Below are 17,552 nucleotides of genomic sequence, written 5' to 3'. Positions count from 1 at the left end.
CTCCCGGAAATATACATTTGTTACCCCTTTTTTTACATCGGGTATAACCAAAAACCTCCAAGAGAGTCGCGTCAAGAAGATATATTATGGTTTTAAAAGAAAACAGCTCAGTTTCTGGGAAAAATTCAGACTGAATAATTCATTAAAACGAAAAGTTCAACACTATGAGAGATACAGAAAGCAATTTTGTATCAGTTTTTTTGTCACAGGTCATTGTGGCACATAATCCACACTGTGGATGAACCCGAAGCGTGACTTAGAAACCTTGACAGGGTAAACTGAGAACGGACTCATGTGTAAGGTCATAAAGATGTTTTATTGAAGTCTTCGTTAACGTTTTACAGTAGATCTGGAACCCTTCTTCGTAACTCGGTGTTACTTCCCTCAAAAAGCCACTCACACATTCAAGTTATTCTTACTGTAGAAGCCATGTAAATGATCACTTTGAACAAAGTTAAAAAAAATACCACGCACTACAATGAACTAGAATTCTCGTTGTGAGTTAAAAAAATCTAGAAATGGGCTACAAAATTAGATTTAAAAACACTACTAAATATCTAAGTTAGTGGTATTCTAAGACCTTTTTTCTTTTTTTGTCGATTTTCAGGTTAATGTTAATAATAATGTAAATTATGTAAAGAGGCAGGCTTCAGCCATGACAGAGGTCACTAATGACTATAATTCTCGCAAACGAGTTATAAAAACTCTAAGACAGGACCTATTTAAATTATTTTCATTCTATAAAAACCTCTAACAAACGAACTCTGACCTTGTTTATTTCCTCTAACAATTCTAAACGTAGTTTGCATGCAAAGCACTCGCAAGCTTGTTGTGGAGGTGAACTATCAGATTGTTGTTGTACCAATTAATATCCTATATCTGACTTGTTACTCGTTACCACAACATCTTTCTAATTTCTTCTTTAAGGAATTTGCGTTCATAAAGAACGTAGTAACATAACGAAAATAGACGTCACTCTACCTTTTAGCTATCATTATGCTCTCATACGAGTTATAAAAATTCTAGAAATGAACTAGTTAGGTCATTCAATATATTGTTAAATCTCTAATGCATGACGTCTTATCCAGTAATTGTTTCTCTTTTTTGTGTGACATTTTTACCTTTTTTTTTTTTAACTAGAGATACTAACGAAATTCAACAACTCGACACGTGCTCTGAATACTCGCCGGACGAGTTGTAGTAATGTTCGAACTATTCAGATTGTTACTGTACCGCCTAATGTCTACTAGCTGCGGAAATCTTAACCGCAAGTCTAAGTTCTTTAATTTAATATACAACCCAAAATTAACGTCACTTTAACTCCTTATGACTTTAATGCTCGCGGATGAGTACTAAAATGTTAAGAAATGAACTATTTAGATTACCAGCGTACCATCAAATATCTAGTAAGTGGACGTCCTCAACCCGTGCATTTGTCTAAGTTTTTCTTGTCAAATTTTAGATGATTTTTCGTGTTTAAACAAAACCTAGAAATGAATTATCTAAATAGTTGTTGTGGAGATTAATATCTGATAATTCTTTTTAAAGCTCGTTAGTTTTCTATTTTTATCACATTATTAACCTTATATGCTCTTTTCTATATTAGGAACTCTACAAGAAAGTTCTTCTGGGACATCAAATCCCCTCTAAACTATGAGTAAACTCCGAATAAACTTAACACTTTCCATGGAAATGAGCTTAAACATTACTTTTAAAACTAGTGAGACATTCCTAATCAAAACATTTACTCAGCTATATTTTATTTAATGATGGAAAGATCAGCATGCAGAATAGAATATCTTATCACATCAGGACCATAGCCAGGTTTTCGACTTGTCGTGGGCTTATACCCTAAGAAAGTTCAATCTTTGTTTCAAAATTTGCAAGAGTGATATGATAAAATTTAATGGTACAGGACTCTAGGCTGGCTACACCCCTGGTATTGTTGTGTTACGTCTTGAGCCATCCGACTTAACTGCGGTGTAGCAATCATGGTCTTTAGAAATACCCTAAAACTAACAGACTCAAAGTGTCAGGTAGATGTACATGTTACAAAAACAAAGAAACAAAGAAACAAACCAAAAGCGGGGAAAAAAAAAACAAAAGATAAATGAACTACCACTACACGCCTACTCAGATATATCACAATATGTTCCACTCCAACTATACTAAATTACCATACAATGATTAGTTCAGACAACAAGGTTACTAATTATTGTTAACAATAAATCTAAAAAAATAGAGGTCAAAAACCAGATTTTTCTACTAAGATGTTACCATACGACCATACGTATTGATTACTAGAATTATTTTTTTTCTTTTCTTTGAACTTTTTCTGGTTTTTCTCCAGCACTCGCAGTCTCCATACTAATGGCAATGTTTTTGGCTCTTGTAGACTGTCAGACGCAAAAGAAAAAAGCATACTAATCAATGAATGCAAAAATTAATTATCGATTAGTTGTTTGTTTGATCTACTGACCCGACAATCAGTCAGTCAAGCATTGAATGTTTACATGTCAACATTGAAGTGTATTGCAGCCATAATGTAATCCAGTTAGTAATAACCATGCCCATTGGCCAGGTGGAGAGTCCGGAAAACAGTCAGGCAGATAATCAGCCCATCTGTCAGTCAGCCAGTAGTCATAGCTCAGGTAGTCAATTCAATTTGACGGCTTACCGGCCAGTTAGTCAGAAAGTCAAGTGACCAGACTGTCAGTGAGTAAGCTGGTCAGTGCTTTAAGGACAGAAGGCAGATATGAATATACAAGCATATACAGAGAGAGCACTCATCAGTGCGGCGTACTCGCCACCCAGAAGTTTTTTTTTTATTATAATTTTTCAAATCATACATCAACAAAAGCAGAGAAAAAAATTGATCAATTTGAAAATGTTTTGGTACCCTTACTGCCAACAATGAAGGGGATAGCTGAAAAAAATTCGCAAGTGACTTTGAAAAAAGACAAACAGCATATTATAGCAATAAAAAATCAGACTTCCTTCTTCATCTCCAATAACTTCAATCATTACAGTTGCGGTTAAATATAAAATTTGAAATTGGTTTGAATTAGCCAAGGATTTAAAAAATTTAGCATAGAGTTCACCCTACATCTCAAATATTACACGTATTCTATAAGATTAGAAAGATGCATGTAACAAAAAAAAACCATTTTCTTTAGAGGGATTTGTTTTCCACAACCCTTTAGTCAGCGGTATTCAGTATTAAAGAAGACGTAATAAGCATTTACCTTGGTTCGAAAACAAAGAACTAAAGTCTAGTATCAAACACCTCTTCTTCCACTGGATGGAATACGAAAAGAGATTGAAATACAATGCGCTCATTTTCTTTTAAGCGATACAATAATAATTTTCACAAACACAGAAAAGAGGGCTGCCACTAATCAAAGCTCATTAAATTTTTGCATGTCTGTGTTGAGGTGTTTTGAAAACTGAGGTACACAACATCAAAGTAACCATGTCCTTTCAATGAGCTGGGGTAAGAGGCGGCTATGTTTTCTATATCTGGGAAAATTATTTCTGTATCCATAAAAAAACCCAAACAAACAAACTAGTAAAACGGCTTCATAAATTCATAAATGTTTGATTTTAGCATTGTATAAAAAGTTATGGCTCTTCATTACGAGGAGGTATAATAATGCCCAAGTGGTGTGGTTTTTTTGTTTTTTCTCAATGAAGTCACCTCCCGATATGAACCACGACCTTTCGACTAAGCACTTCAAGTGATCTTCAGCCAATTGAGTAGACTGATTATGCATCACCTTATAAAGCATGTGTGGACCAATTTGAATTTATCTCTTCTGATTTATAAAAAAATGTTACCTTCCTCTGCGACATCCATGTCAGGCTCAGGCGCCTTCACTTCTTCACCTTTTTTAGCTCCTTTAGAAAATGATTTATTTGATACGAAAAAAGTTAGTATACAGTCATTAAATTTTGTGTTTGTACTTAGAAGTTAAAATCATTAATGGTTAGTGACCAATCAAAACCCATTATCTCCTTTACCTTTGTTACTGGGCACCGAAATCTCTTCAACCTCCACTTGCTTCTCAGATTTACCAGCTGTGTGAAATCAGATTTATTATTAAAAGTTACGTTAGTTACATTTACAACGCAACTAAGTCTTAAGTCTTTGACGACAACAAACTTTCCAATAAGACTTTTTTAAATTAATCTACCCGTTAGGTTTAGTAACTGAGAAAGGGTTTTGTACCTTACCGGAAATAGAGACCGACAAGCTGCTCTCGTAAATTTTTTCATGTGACAGACTTAGAATCGTGATTTGATTGGTGATTAAGCGTTAACATGATAACCCCAGTCTTATTGGTGTGACATACAAAACCAAGCAATCAAGTATACCAAGTGCGCCAGCTTGATAGCACCAGCCACCATTTGCTGTTTTTTTTAGAGTCATGAAATTTCCGAAAAAAAATTTAATGAAAATTGAAAAGGTGTTTACCTTCCACAGTCTTTGTAGTGGCTGGTCTGATGTCAAAATCCTCCTGATAATCTGTTTTAAGGAACAAGTAGAGTAAAATGTTTCATGATACTTATGGTTCATGTGTTATTCTGCAATAAATATCTCTACAAATTTTATTTTAGGTACGTCAGAATCTCAGATGTATTCAATTATTTATTGATTTATGAAATAACACCGAGTTACAAAGCTCACATTTAAATCTGAAAGTTAATTTGGGCGCATGAAAATAGTTGCTGAAATAATATCTCTGCCAAATATAGTTGTTAAGACGCATTACCTTTTTTCATTTTGGCGATTCCTATGACCGTTTGTAAAAAGAAATTTGCAGTTGAAGTCACATTGGGCAACTGTGACTTTTGCAGTACTAGTACTTCTCTTAAATCAAGCGGTTGTCTACGCCTTCTTTATATATTTCTTTCATAAATAAATTTTTACCTGAGGAAGATGGATTCGCATCCCCTCCACAGGCTTGTTCAATTGCTGTCAAAAGAGCAAAGAATTATCATTAAGTTATTTTTCATACAATATAAGTGAAAACTGGAAACAATGAAAGATCATTTTCAATATATATGTATTATTTATTAACTACAACCGTGTCATATGGGAGACGATGGTATCTTCTGTCCATAATACACTGTACAGGTTACCAATGTAAAGGAATGGGGATCTCATGGGTGGAGGTCTTAAAAAGTGCATATGGCAATTTAACACCAGAATGTCTGGAGGTAACTTATCAACCAAAAGTAAAATAACCTAATTTCGTCACATTATTGTTATATGGGAAACCATTCCTTAATCTATCCTTTCTCAAAATGCACCTACAGAAATTATCAGAGCAGATAAGGAATGCTATAGTTTCTATAGGTATTTCAATTTGAGAGAACTAATATTTGCTAGGTTAATTGATTAAACTATAGATACCTGCCAAGAGTTTTAGATTGCAAAGTCAATGACAGCTTTATCGTTAGCATCAAAACTCTTATATTTCTTAACTGACCTGGTTGCGGTGCAGGCAATTCAGGGGCTTCCACTTCTGGGATTTCGTTGTATTCCAATACCTGCATTTCAATTTGCTCTCCTACGGGAGAGAAAATGAAAAAAGGAATCAAGAATAGAAAAGAGAAAGGAAAGAAAAGTATCATACAGAGAACCCTACAAAGGCGTGAAAAAGATATTTCGTATGTGACTACACTAAGAAGCACTCTATTTTTTACCCTCTTCGACGTTAGCACGCTCATCTCTATTTCCAATCTGTCTCTGCTGATCATTATCTGCTTCTTTTAGATAAAAAAGTAACACCAGTAAAAAATTAATGACCATTGTCAGGTTTATATATATATATAAAAAAAGCATTCTACAATTCAGAATCTCAACCTTATGATTTAGGACAGAAGTATAGCAATTCATACTTTGACAATTGTTCGCAGAATGAGTTTTGACTAGCACGTTATTTTAAACATTTGTCGCAAATGGCATCCATTTGTCTCAATGTTCCCTAATACATAGTTTTAGAGAGACTAACCCTCAAAATCGAACTGAAAGCATGATTTCAATCATTAAAATTGATGATTTAATACATTGATCCCCTCTCTATTTAGAATCACTCCTGTTTCCTCTTTTACGTCTGCTACAACTTTACATATTATCAGTTGTACCTTTGTGGTTTCAATAATTTGCTCAGTGTCTTATTCGAAAAAATTGAAAAATATGTGTGTTTTCCACGATTTCATCCCAGTTTTACTCTCTTCCCCCCCCCCCCCCTTGAAAACATTGGGAGTAAAAATTACATAAGTTACTTAACGAAAACTGGGTTGCTCATCCTCAATTCGATAAAAGTTAAAGTTTGTTCATTTCAAGGTTTGGAATATAGTTATTGCTATAATGGTTTTTTTCAATGGAGCTTAAAACTGTACCTTCTTGATTTTGTGCTCTGCTGAAAATAGATCGAAAATTGGACCACAGCTTCATCAGTTTTGCTTTCAACACAGGCTGAACCTAGACATTCAAAATATATTGAATAGCTTGCGTATAAAAGACTTTCAAGTAACGTATTTAGAAGTCACGCTGGTCTCTATGGTTAAAATCGACGGTGGAGATGCTAAAAGATCTGTCCGATCATTTACTTTTCATGCTTGTTTTGTATGTCAATCGTTACAATTACAAAATTAAATTGCCAGCCTGCTCTGACACCCAACCAAATTTGAACATAACGGTAGGTGCTATTCCAAAGAAACAAAAAAAAACATGTTACCTGTGGAGTAGAAAGCGTATACAGCAATGGGTTGATAGCTGAATTGATCGGCAGAGCAAACACTGCAATCCACACTGCCAGATCACCAGGTGGATCAAATGTTTTCTCGACGTGGGACCGGATGCCGATAGTAATGATTGGCATCCAACACAAGAAATCGGTCAGAATAATGAAGAAGACTCTCTTGGCAAGTGCTCTTTCTCTTTTAGCTTGAGCACTTTGTGCTCTTGCTCGTATTTCACGAACAGTTCCATGTGCACCAAGCCGTCTGCTTGACGACCATGATTTCCACAAGATGGCAACATAAGCAACCATGATGAAGATGAATAGGGAAAAATTCAAAACGATAAAGATGGAAGTGGAGTATTCCCAGCCTTCTTGTAATTCAGGGGAAAGCTGCAGGGGCAGGCACACTACATTATTGCCATAATACCTCTCACTGAAATAGTGCATTCCGGATAAGGGAAGGAATGCCATAACGCCTCCCACCAGCCAGATAACCACGCACATTATACGGGTCTGCCTTGGGGTAATTTTTGCAAAGGTGTAAGGAAACACGATGTTCTTGAGTCTGTCCAATGCGATCAGAGAAATCATCATCACTGACACTTCACTTGAAAAGACAGACATGGCACCATTGAAATGGCAAAACCAACCGGTGCGCCACTCATAGTCATGCAGGTAGTATTCCCCTGACCATTGCAGGTCTTTTATGCCAATAATGATAAGGTATATCCCCATGATGCCGTCAGATACACCCAGATTCACCAACATGATAGACTGGACCACATTGTTATCAGGGTAGAAATACTGCCACCCAACTACGAATAAAGACCCTAGCAACGAGAGAAGACCGACAATCCAAAGAGTTCTCCTTGGAGCATGGTGGCGGAACATGGAGTGGCAGCTTGCGAAATTGTCATTGAAGGAGTATTCGCAATCAGCATCCTGCCTGAAAAGATCGAGATGGCAGCACATCAGGTTGGTGTCCAAAGTTCTAGAATTCGAAAAAAGAAGAAAAAAAAGAAGAAATAACACTATTATTGCATCTTTGAAATCCATTAATAATCATTAATTGATTAATAACATAGACTATTATTAAAATAATTGTTTGGAGGGGCGAGTGAAGGAAAGGATCGTCATGGAATCTTACACTCTGATGATGTGCGTCAAATGCTTGAAAAAGCCTTTGGGGAGCTCGGCCATCAGGTTGTAATGCATGAACCTGTGATTTAAAATAATCATAATGTGAATTTTAAGTTGGTTTAAATAACCTAAAAAACTGAGTTTCAATAATAAGATTCATTAAGTTAATGTTAATGTTCAAATTGACTGTCTAAATAGACAAAATCAGGAACCTAGCTGAGGATCTTCAGTACGGACCGTAGCTTGATGTTTTCTCAAAGATTCTTTCAAAAGTAGTCATTTAGCCTAAGATAAGTCTCGTCTTGCTTTCTTAGAAATTTTTGATGGCTACTGATTTTATGGACGTGGCAGCCCATTCGGTTGAGGTCGTTCGCTGTACAAAAGCCTCTTTCCGGACTCTTCCAGGGAAAAATTCCTTTAGTATATATTTGTTATTTTCCAAAATTACTTTGCACGAGTCTTTTCCTTGACAAAACGAAATCAAAAGAATGTTATCTGATTTCAATATATGCAACTAAGTTTAGTTGCCTAGATAAACATCTGTCATTTGCAGTAAACTTACAACATTCGCAATTCGTGGGCATAGTTGAAAGTCGTGCTGGTAACGTTTTGTATCCTATTGCCGAAGATATTCCTGAAACGAAGAACGTAACTATTTACAACTAACACCAAAACGGGGACTTGCAGCAGTCACATTCCTCATTCTAATAAATTCTCATGGAATTTCAGTTAAGACTACATAGATCTCCACAATGTTTGTTTCCGCTTTTTCATAATATCCACCTAGGTGCACCAAAAGTATGTTATATAAAGGCACATTTTTAGTGCAATATAAATTTAAAAAACATTGCTTTGTTGAGGAAGATAACTGGCACCACCCCTGTTCTACATCGTGGTAAATTTGTAGACAAAAATCTCAGATTTTGAACGCTGATATCATATTCATTCTATCACTTCAAATATTCTGGAATGTTTTTTTATGTGATTAACTGTACTTACAGAGATCTGAGCTTTTTAACGCCCTTGAAAATTTTATCAGGCAGAGCCTCGATTTTGTTCTCCGAGAGATATCTTAAACAAAGGAAACGGGTAAGAAAATAAATATTAAAGTACAGTAACATAATATGATTGGGTAAGGCAAATTTTATTTGAGCAATGACGGAGTTAACAGTAAAAAAATATTACTGTATACGGTTTGAGATTCAGATCATTATGGAAAATGGTTTAAACTCTAAAAGCACTTACAAATCTAATAGCTCCACCAAGCCCTGGAACTGATCTTCATGAAGCTTCTTAATTTTGTTGTACTCCATTTTCCTGAAGAAAGCATTATGTGCAGTTTAGAATCAAATGTGTACTGATATCTTTAGCTCTACTTTTTTTTTGTTGTAAGATTTGCGGTTAAGGCAGGGAATGGCAACGTTTTCCAGTAAAATAGCTCCCAGTCTTTATATCTTAATCTTCATAGAACACATTAGACTTATCTATAATGATCTCAAGATTAAGCGCGAAAACTCTCAAGTTTATTCTCTGTTACAAATTACAAAAGTAGTGCCAGGGTAGTTTGATGTGGCAATACAACAAATTCTTAGATATTGTCAACTCGGATAAAAAAGAAACAAAACAACCTTTGCCTTCCAGAAGTTATTACAATGTAAGTTGTCATTCACTGAGAAGCTTTAATAGTCACCAAGTGCTGTTATTTTCAAGAAAATCTTTTAAAACAATTCTTAATATTTTGGGACGATATCAATGTTACTTACAGAAATTTTACCGCTCTTATGTTTTTGAAAGCATACGCTGGCAGATTTTCAAGTTCATTGTTTGATAAATCCCTGAAAACAGTTATTACACAGTTACTAAAATTTCGCTTATGTTAGAGCTACCAACTGAAATCTGGGAATTGTTAAGGTTGCTATTTAATCAGAAGCTATTAAATTCTTACACCACAAAGTAACTTAATATTACTAACCGAAGCACAAGAAATACATAAGATAGCATCGTCTACTTCAATTAAGATTTGCAGATACGAGCTGGAAAACTTCATGATGTTTCAGCTATGATGGCTGTGCTTTTAAAAAACATATTTTAAGAATGATCATTTGTTTCTGTCCAATTATCTCCTTGGTTAAATAACTAACTCACTTACAAATATGTCAGCTTGGAAAGGCTGTTAAAAAGTCCGTCTGGTAGACTCTTCAACTTGTTATTTGACAGATAGCTGATAGGAATGACGAAACAAGAAAATGCATTTTCATTAAGTCTGCAAACTGAAATTTATAGGTAAATATACATAAAGATTCTGGTCATCAGAAACAACCAAAGAACAAAGAGAAGTACGTAGTGATACACATGCAATGTTTTGTCTTACAATACAGAGAATATTCAAGAGTCACTTCATTTATTTAGTTTGGTCAATATTTAGGACAAAAAGCAATTGAAGGCCGCTGAAAACTTGAAATCTGGTGCATACTGAACTCTTTTCCCCAACACTGGCAATGGCCACCTCTTGGATCAATAATGAAATCATTAAGCTCGTGATCTAAGAAAATATGCCAACATGGTTCAAAACAGAGAAAGATAACCCATAAAAACAACTCTGATATTCATAACATGCGTGAATTTCATTGTTGTATTTATGATTGTTGTCACTGAAATGTTAGTTCAGCAACAAACACAAAATTCTAGATGGTTTAATTTTAAAACGTGTTATAAGTGCAGATGGGAAGATTTTATAATCTGCAACTGGAAAAGATTTTCTTTCTATATGCTCTAATTAGAGAAAGGGACGAAAAGTATGATACTACCAGAATCTGTGTTAAAATACACCAGCAGTGATTTAACAAAAGAAAGGAAAATTTTACTAAGTGTTGGAACACTTTATGTAGTCATTGAGTTAAAACAGGGGAAAGCTTGGAATGAAATAACTTACAGTTCTTTCAAGCTTTTTAGATCTTGGAATAAATTAGGAGGCAATTCCATGAAGTTGTTGTCTTGCAACCATCTGTGTTGAAATTAAAAAAATATATATGTGACCTGTATGTAAAATATGTTTAGTTTCATTAAAACAGTTATTTACCGAATCGTCTTTTGACCACTGAGTGGAAGGGAAGAAAAGAGAAAAAAAGAGAAAGGAAAAAAGATAATTTGAAAAAAAGGAATAGACAAGGCGGTAAGAGAGGGGAATGCTGCTGCGTTACAAAAACAGTTTTCCTTCTACAACAGTATTGATACAATAACTTACAGTTCCTCTAACATTGTCAAGTTTTTGAAGGCACTTCCATTCAACCCTTTCATGTCGTTGTCATTCAGGCGTCTGCGTTATTTACCATATAAAACTGACAATTAGTTTAAAGATCCACCAGAAGTTTATCTGCTTAGATAGGGGTTCTACTGAAACCTTTTAGGGCTGTTGTCGAAGACAGTTACGGTTGCTTTGACTTGTGAGCAAAAGTCGGCATCACTGTCATTGAGCGAAGAGTTGTTTGTGCTAACTTCACCGTTAACTCATTTTACAACATAAGATTATAATTAAATTTGACATAGATATGGAAATTTGTTAATGATGGAAATTGGAATGATCTTTTTATTTAATGAAGGCACTTCTTGATGCCTTTTATACAGAGGACAGAATCTCATAAACGGTCAGTCCTGGACAAAGATCCAGAATGCAACAGTCGATATGTGATCTTCATGATGTTTGATATTAATTCTTGATTTACAAAGCGAGACGAATAATCTGATAAATTTAATAAAACAACGACAACAACAAAAGCAGTTGGAGGCCTGTAGAACTGTTGTGCAGCTGGTCTGAGATTAGAGTTCTTATTCTGCAGGTGCGAAAGTTGACTAGTAGTGTTAATTAAAGGTGAACTTATTTTGTACTTAAACAGATACATATTACGAATGAAATATTTGCAAATTTTGTCAATCTTATAAACGCTTGCATTGCATCACTAAGAATCTAGGAGCGCGGATCAGACAGAAAAAAATGAGGTTACTTACAGAATCCTTAGCTGTGTGTTCTTGTCAAAGATTCCTGGAGGTAGGTGGTGCAATTGTATTTCAGACAAGTACCTATGAATTCAACGAAAATTTAGCACATTAAATAAAGGCCAGAGCTGGGATGCATATAAAGTAATAAACCAGATGACTAGTGGAATAAACTCAGTTTTGAAATGCAGCCTGAGAATTGTGTAGACAACTCAAATGATTATTATTGAGATTTTACCGTGAAATCAAAATGGTGCAGCCATGTACATGTGTTTTAATATTCTCACTTGTCAAGACGAGCAAGGTTTTGTCTGTCGTGCTTATCCTAACTCAGTTATATACCCTTTGACGGAGAAACAAGCTACTCATAAGGCCTCGAAACAATCCTCCAGCTACATCGGTCTTAGGCCACCTTTCGGGCCTTTTCCCATGATAGATGAACTGAAGCAGGCTTTCTTTTTTTTTGGCGGTTCATCTTACGATAATTTGTGGTTCCCCGTTTCCTTTCCGAATCTGTTGCTCCGAAAACATATAGAAAGGTTATCTTTCTGATTCTCGAATACACCATCGTATTTTCCTCCTCACATGATTCCGAAAGTTCTTGCGATATCTTGTCTTGTATTTTGATACTATTTTCTTAAGAAATAAGTTTCATTTTGACCTGCAGATGAAAATCAAGTACAAAGCTGATCTTCGCAGGCGCGGTTGTGCAATTGCACCTTACCTGCAGGGATCATTGCTTTGCTTGATTTTCATCCGCAAAATTTATTTCATCAAAAAATATGATAATATTCCTCTACGGAAAAGAAGAACCCTCCAAAAGGTGCCCTGATCTCAACGAGTGGCGTTTTAGCTGAGTTGGTTGAGGCACCCCACTAGATTTGGGGAGGCACGGGTTTGAATCTTGTTGAAGCCTGAATTTATCTTCGGGCTTATTATGCTTAGAATACTTATGCATAGAAAAAAGTACTATGTTTTGTAACAAATGCATAGAAAAAAGTTTCATTGTGGATATACCATTCAATTTTGAAATTAAATTTAGCTTGATAAATCCTCTATCATATCATGATGTGTATACTTATGGTGTCTAACAAAATTTAGGCTTTTGAATGCTTTGGAAACAATTTCTTCAAGAAGCAGATGAATTTACTAACAAAAGTAATCCCCCAAAGCAGTTAGGTAAGTTTAATTGCTTCTGAACACTCGCGTGTCAAAATGGCGGACACTAAGTTGAATACGTGACTGCGAGTTTTCAAAATTCCCATCTCTTAAACAGTTTTAATTTGTCTTTTTTCCAAATAAATAGGGACCTGTAGGATTACTTTCATAGACAGCGGTTGGAACCAGGTGAAGGCTAAGATGTTTTCGGGCAAAAACCATGATAGAGGAAGCAGCTTCGCAGAGACAAAACTTGATTTAATCTGCCTAGCACATCTCTCTTTTTTTTGGCAGCCATTCCAAATGGGAAAACAATGAAAAACGTCTCAACTATTCATAGCGATAACTGCATTTTGATTTGCCTTGTGTTTAGTTGTGGGAATTTGCTCAAGAAAGCAACCGACGAATTTGGCGCCTAAATTGACTGTTTTTGGCTGTTGAGAGAATCATATTACGTTGCCACAATTTAGTCCGAGAGAGATGGTAGTGATACACATTTCTGCCAAGTATGAGAAAAATCCCTCGAAAAATAGCTAAGTTATTCTCAATTTTGTGAAAAATGTGGGTTAAAGGCAGGGTGACCCAGGCCTTAATTAACCTGAGAATGTCGTCATATGATCTGTTAGTCTCAGCGTATAATTATAATATCAGAGTGAAATATTCTTGTTTTTCAAACTAAAAGTGGTACCCAGACATTTCACATAAGAGTGAGTTGGCGTGTTTTAAAATACAAAGACAAATATTGTTTGATGTCCCTTAATAGAGGAAAAATTAACTTACAGCCAAATCAATTTAGTATTTATAGCGAAAATTTCAGATGGCAAACTCCTCAATGGGTTATCAGACAAGAGCCTGAAAGATAAAAAACAAAAAAAAAATTAGAAATGCAACTTGAACTTGTTAATAGTGGCCTTGTTTAAGCCGTCAGTTTGGCATTGTCAGGTAAAACATCGATATGCATAAGACATTTGTCATACTGATATAAAGAATAAAAAAAAATAAATGGTTATCCGATAAAACGCTCTCAACATAAATTGCCACCTTTACATGTCAGAATGTGTCACTTAATTTACGTGAAAGACCTTTACGTTTACTCACGGTCAATCCTTATGGAATTACAAGATTATGATTATAAATATTGACACTGACACGGAGTCTACCAAGTAAAAACGTCGTACTTCTACCTTCTGTACTTCTAAAAGATTAAAATATAGCAAGTAATAATACAGATTTGCATGGATGCCGTGCTACAGATATAATGAAAGGAGAACTGACTGGAAAATTGGGACGGTTTATTAAAGTTTAAATTCTGTCAGCGATGACCCTTGACGCAAGTGGCGACCTAAGCTATTTCAAAACACTGTATCGCCGTAACTAGAGCTTCACTTCAAAAATTCTGTGTGGAGAAGTGCAATTATGACCCCAGTATTTCTCAGATTATACGAAGGAAGTCGTTCCTTTCAATGAAATTGGACTTTAAATATTCTAAACTATTTATATTTTGACGTCTCTTCTTGTGCAAGTTAAACACCATAAGTGTCACTAGCAAGTACTTATGACTCTCATATCACAAAGATAAAGAAATAGGTAAATTAAGGAGTGCTCCACTGAACATTGACCTGACCCTGTTTCGATTTGTTGCATGGAGCTTACAGATCGACGCTGTGTAATGATACTACATTTAATAGATTTCTTTCTCTGGTCTACTTGTTTTTCTTTAAAATGAGCTATGCCACTTTTTTGACCGAGGAAGCTTACCATTAGAAAACTTGTAAAAGGCGAAACTTAGAAGTGTAGTACTTTACAAGGAGATTGTGTAAAAAACAAACAAAAAAAAAAACCAGAGATAGAAAGGAATTTTCGTTCAGAGCACTGGCTTCAGAACATACTAACTTTGAAATAGACGTCATAAGTTTTCTTTTATAATTTGCAGAACGAGCAAAATTAAAAGATCTAAAAAATTTAAAGATTCGTAAAGTAGTGTTCAGCAGAAGTGAGGACAGGGACGTAACACGGGGGTAGGAGGGTGGTGTCTGAGAATGCACTTGACCCGCACCCATACCCTATTTTACTTGCAGAGGAAATAAATTACATGTTTACGAAAACCAAACACTCCTACTTCGTAGCTGATTTTTTTTTGGAGCCAAGACAACACTGCTCGTATCTGCTAGTTTTTTTTTTCACCAATGCGCAATGGATTTGACGCGTTCCTTAGACAAAAATAAAACAGAGTCCAAACTTACATATATTCAAGCTCGGTGTTGCTACTGAAAATGCCTGATGGTAATTTCCTCAACTGGTTGCTGTCCAACGACCTACCAAAAGTAATAGAAAGAGGGTGTCGGGTGTTGAAAATGTCGTATTTTTCTTAATTTTCTTATCTTCTAACAAAATCACATGCCAAAAGAACCGATGTCTTCTTTTCAGACATAGATAATGAGACCTAGGGTAGCGTTATGAATTAAAATCTGGCTCAAAACCAATTGAGACTTCTTGTTTTTTTTTTTAGCACTAAAAACAACTGAATGCCTTACATATGCCTTTTCTCCCTCCTTTCATTGCCCAGCGATGCAATACGCAAGGCTTGTATTTCAGAATAGTCTTCATCATGAACCAGGCGACATCGATTGCAGGGAGGGGAGGGTAATATACCGCGACACAAATTATCTGGATAGTTTTGTTTTAGTTTACATACACAGTGTCTTCAGCACAAGTGATAACGCCATGTTCAAACTTATTTCAAATTGTTAAAAATTTCAAATTGTTTTCCACTGAGACTCTGACAAACTTTTCTTAGATAATAACAGTTTACAATCTTTATCCACTTGATACCACGTGAGGAAGCCCGTGAAGAGAGTGGTGTTCAAGGTTTGAAACCAACATTTTAAGGATATCAATGGAAGCGGAAAAATTATGCCTCAGAGAAAGATTGAATAATGTATGTTACGAGTGACGAAGGACTGTTGTCGGTCGCGGCGGACTGTTGTAGAAAAGAGAGATGGAGAAGTCTTTGTCAGTCACCCAAAGCCAAATGTTTGTCATCTCACCTATTTATCGACCGAACGCCGACAGATCGCAGCACGGTTATTTGTATCGAAATATCTGTTTCAGTAAAAATAGGTTTGTTTTAGGTATTGATAAAACTTTCTTAGGTACTGTCCGGTCATATCTGTTTTGATATAATCCTACGTGTCGCAAAAACATTTGAACAGCATCACATAAGAGGCTTCATGAGGTTTGAAGATACGCTCGTTTTGTACCCCAAAATTAAGTCATTTCACCATATTAAGGCACTGGGAAGCAAAAGTGTAAATAAGCACTAGAAATATTGCATTCTCCAGTGGCTCTAATAGATCCTGGATGTCGGGCAGTGTTCTTAGAAAGTAAGTCCAGCAATGTTCAAGCCGAAGGTGAAAGGCGAGGCATGCCTTTGGTTATATCTGAGGAAACTCTACGAATTGAACTATTTCACTGACCAAATCAGACACCTTCTCATTGACGAATTCCTCTCGTGAGCCGATCGCCGCTCTTTAATGGTTCTTCCCTTCCATTGTCATATTAATGTCTGTGTCCTTAGATATTTCTTTCACACTTTCTTTCTTGTCCCGCTTTGCGATAATGCAGCACTTCTTGGCGTTTAAGAAGTAGCCAAAATCTGGACCCAGGGTACTCAAGATGTTCCGCCATCTCTTGATTTCTGTAGTGGAGCCTGCCCCACCCGCATCATTGGCGAACCAGCACTGCTTTGCTGTGGACCTCATCTGTAGAATCGTGGATAGAGGCTGGATGCTAAGAGCGCAAAGGGCCGTAGCGATCGGATCTCCCTTTGTTTTCCCTTCTTCTCAGTGGCGGGATCTCTTAAACGCCAGCGATAAGTTAGTAATTGTCACTACGTATTAGTCTCGAACGTACTTATAATGTTTACTTATGTTTTTGTTGATTTTGGAATGGGTCCTTTGAGCATCACCATGCGTATGTAAAAGCTGAGTTAGCATCCTTTTAGAGAAGTTTTCTTTTTGATTTCGAGTGGCCTTTTTTGAGTGACGTTTTTTGACTCTTAACCCTTGGCCCACCTTTGTTATTTTGTTGAGGTTACGTTTGATAGTTATGGGCAAAAAATACAAGAGAACATATATTTTCTCGTGTTCTACCTGAGGTCCTGGAACATACCCGCTGACAAACTTTTTGTGATAATGTTACTGTTAAAAGAGTGGGATAATTTAAAATAATAACACAAAATGTCTCAACAGTTTTATTTGAAATAATGCCCTTAAGACACAGCGACAAAATGACTGCGCATGCTTCATTACTCGTGCCTTTTGAGCGTTTAGGGCTACCATTCTTATTCCTTTGCAAACAAAGCTGATGCTGGTTTTCCACCAAAAAAACAAACTTTTTCGCCAGGGATTTAACCACCGAGGAGGCGATGACGTAAAGAAGCGCTAAAGCCGGTTACACACCTGGCGATTTTATACGCCGATCACGGTGATCGGCGAAAATCGCCAATTG

At 36.0% G+C, this 17,552-nt stretch overlaps 2 protein-coding genes across 2 annotated transcripts in view; both read right to left on the bottom strand.

The window, feature by feature from the left end:
- LOC149053573 (uncharacterized) overlaps nt 1-17,552 on the bottom strand; it is a 71,180-nt gene that overhangs the window by 12,296 nt on the left and 41,332 nt on the right. The gene's annotated exons all lie outside the window — the stretch shown is intronic.
- On the bottom strand, nt 501-7,772 carry LOC149053577 (G protein-coupled receptor GRL101-like). Its single transcript, XM_089202959.1, has one exon. It carries the CDS (start codon nt 7,722-7,724, stop codon nt 6,615-6,617), a length of 1,110 nt encoding a protein of 369 aa, XP_089059085.1. The 5' UTR covers nt 7,725-7,772; the 3' UTR covers nt 501-6,614.

This window comes from Pocillopora damicornis, chromosome 1, assembly GCF_964200805.1.
Source record: "Pocillopora damicornis chromosome 1, jaPocDami1.2, whole genome shotgun sequence".
Lineage (NCBI taxonomy): Eukaryota > Metazoa > Cnidaria > Anthozoa > Scleractinia > Pocilloporidae > Pocillopora > Pocillopora damicornis.
Note: the sequence above shows the minus strand (reverse complement) of the source record. Positions and strands in the feature narration are given on the sequence as shown.

Excerpts from the sequence above, each read along its gene's own strand:
- LOC149053577 (XM_089202959.1), bottom strand. The coding sequence starts at position 7,724 with ATGTGCTGCCATCTCGATCTTTTCAGGCAGGATGCTGATTGCGAATAC.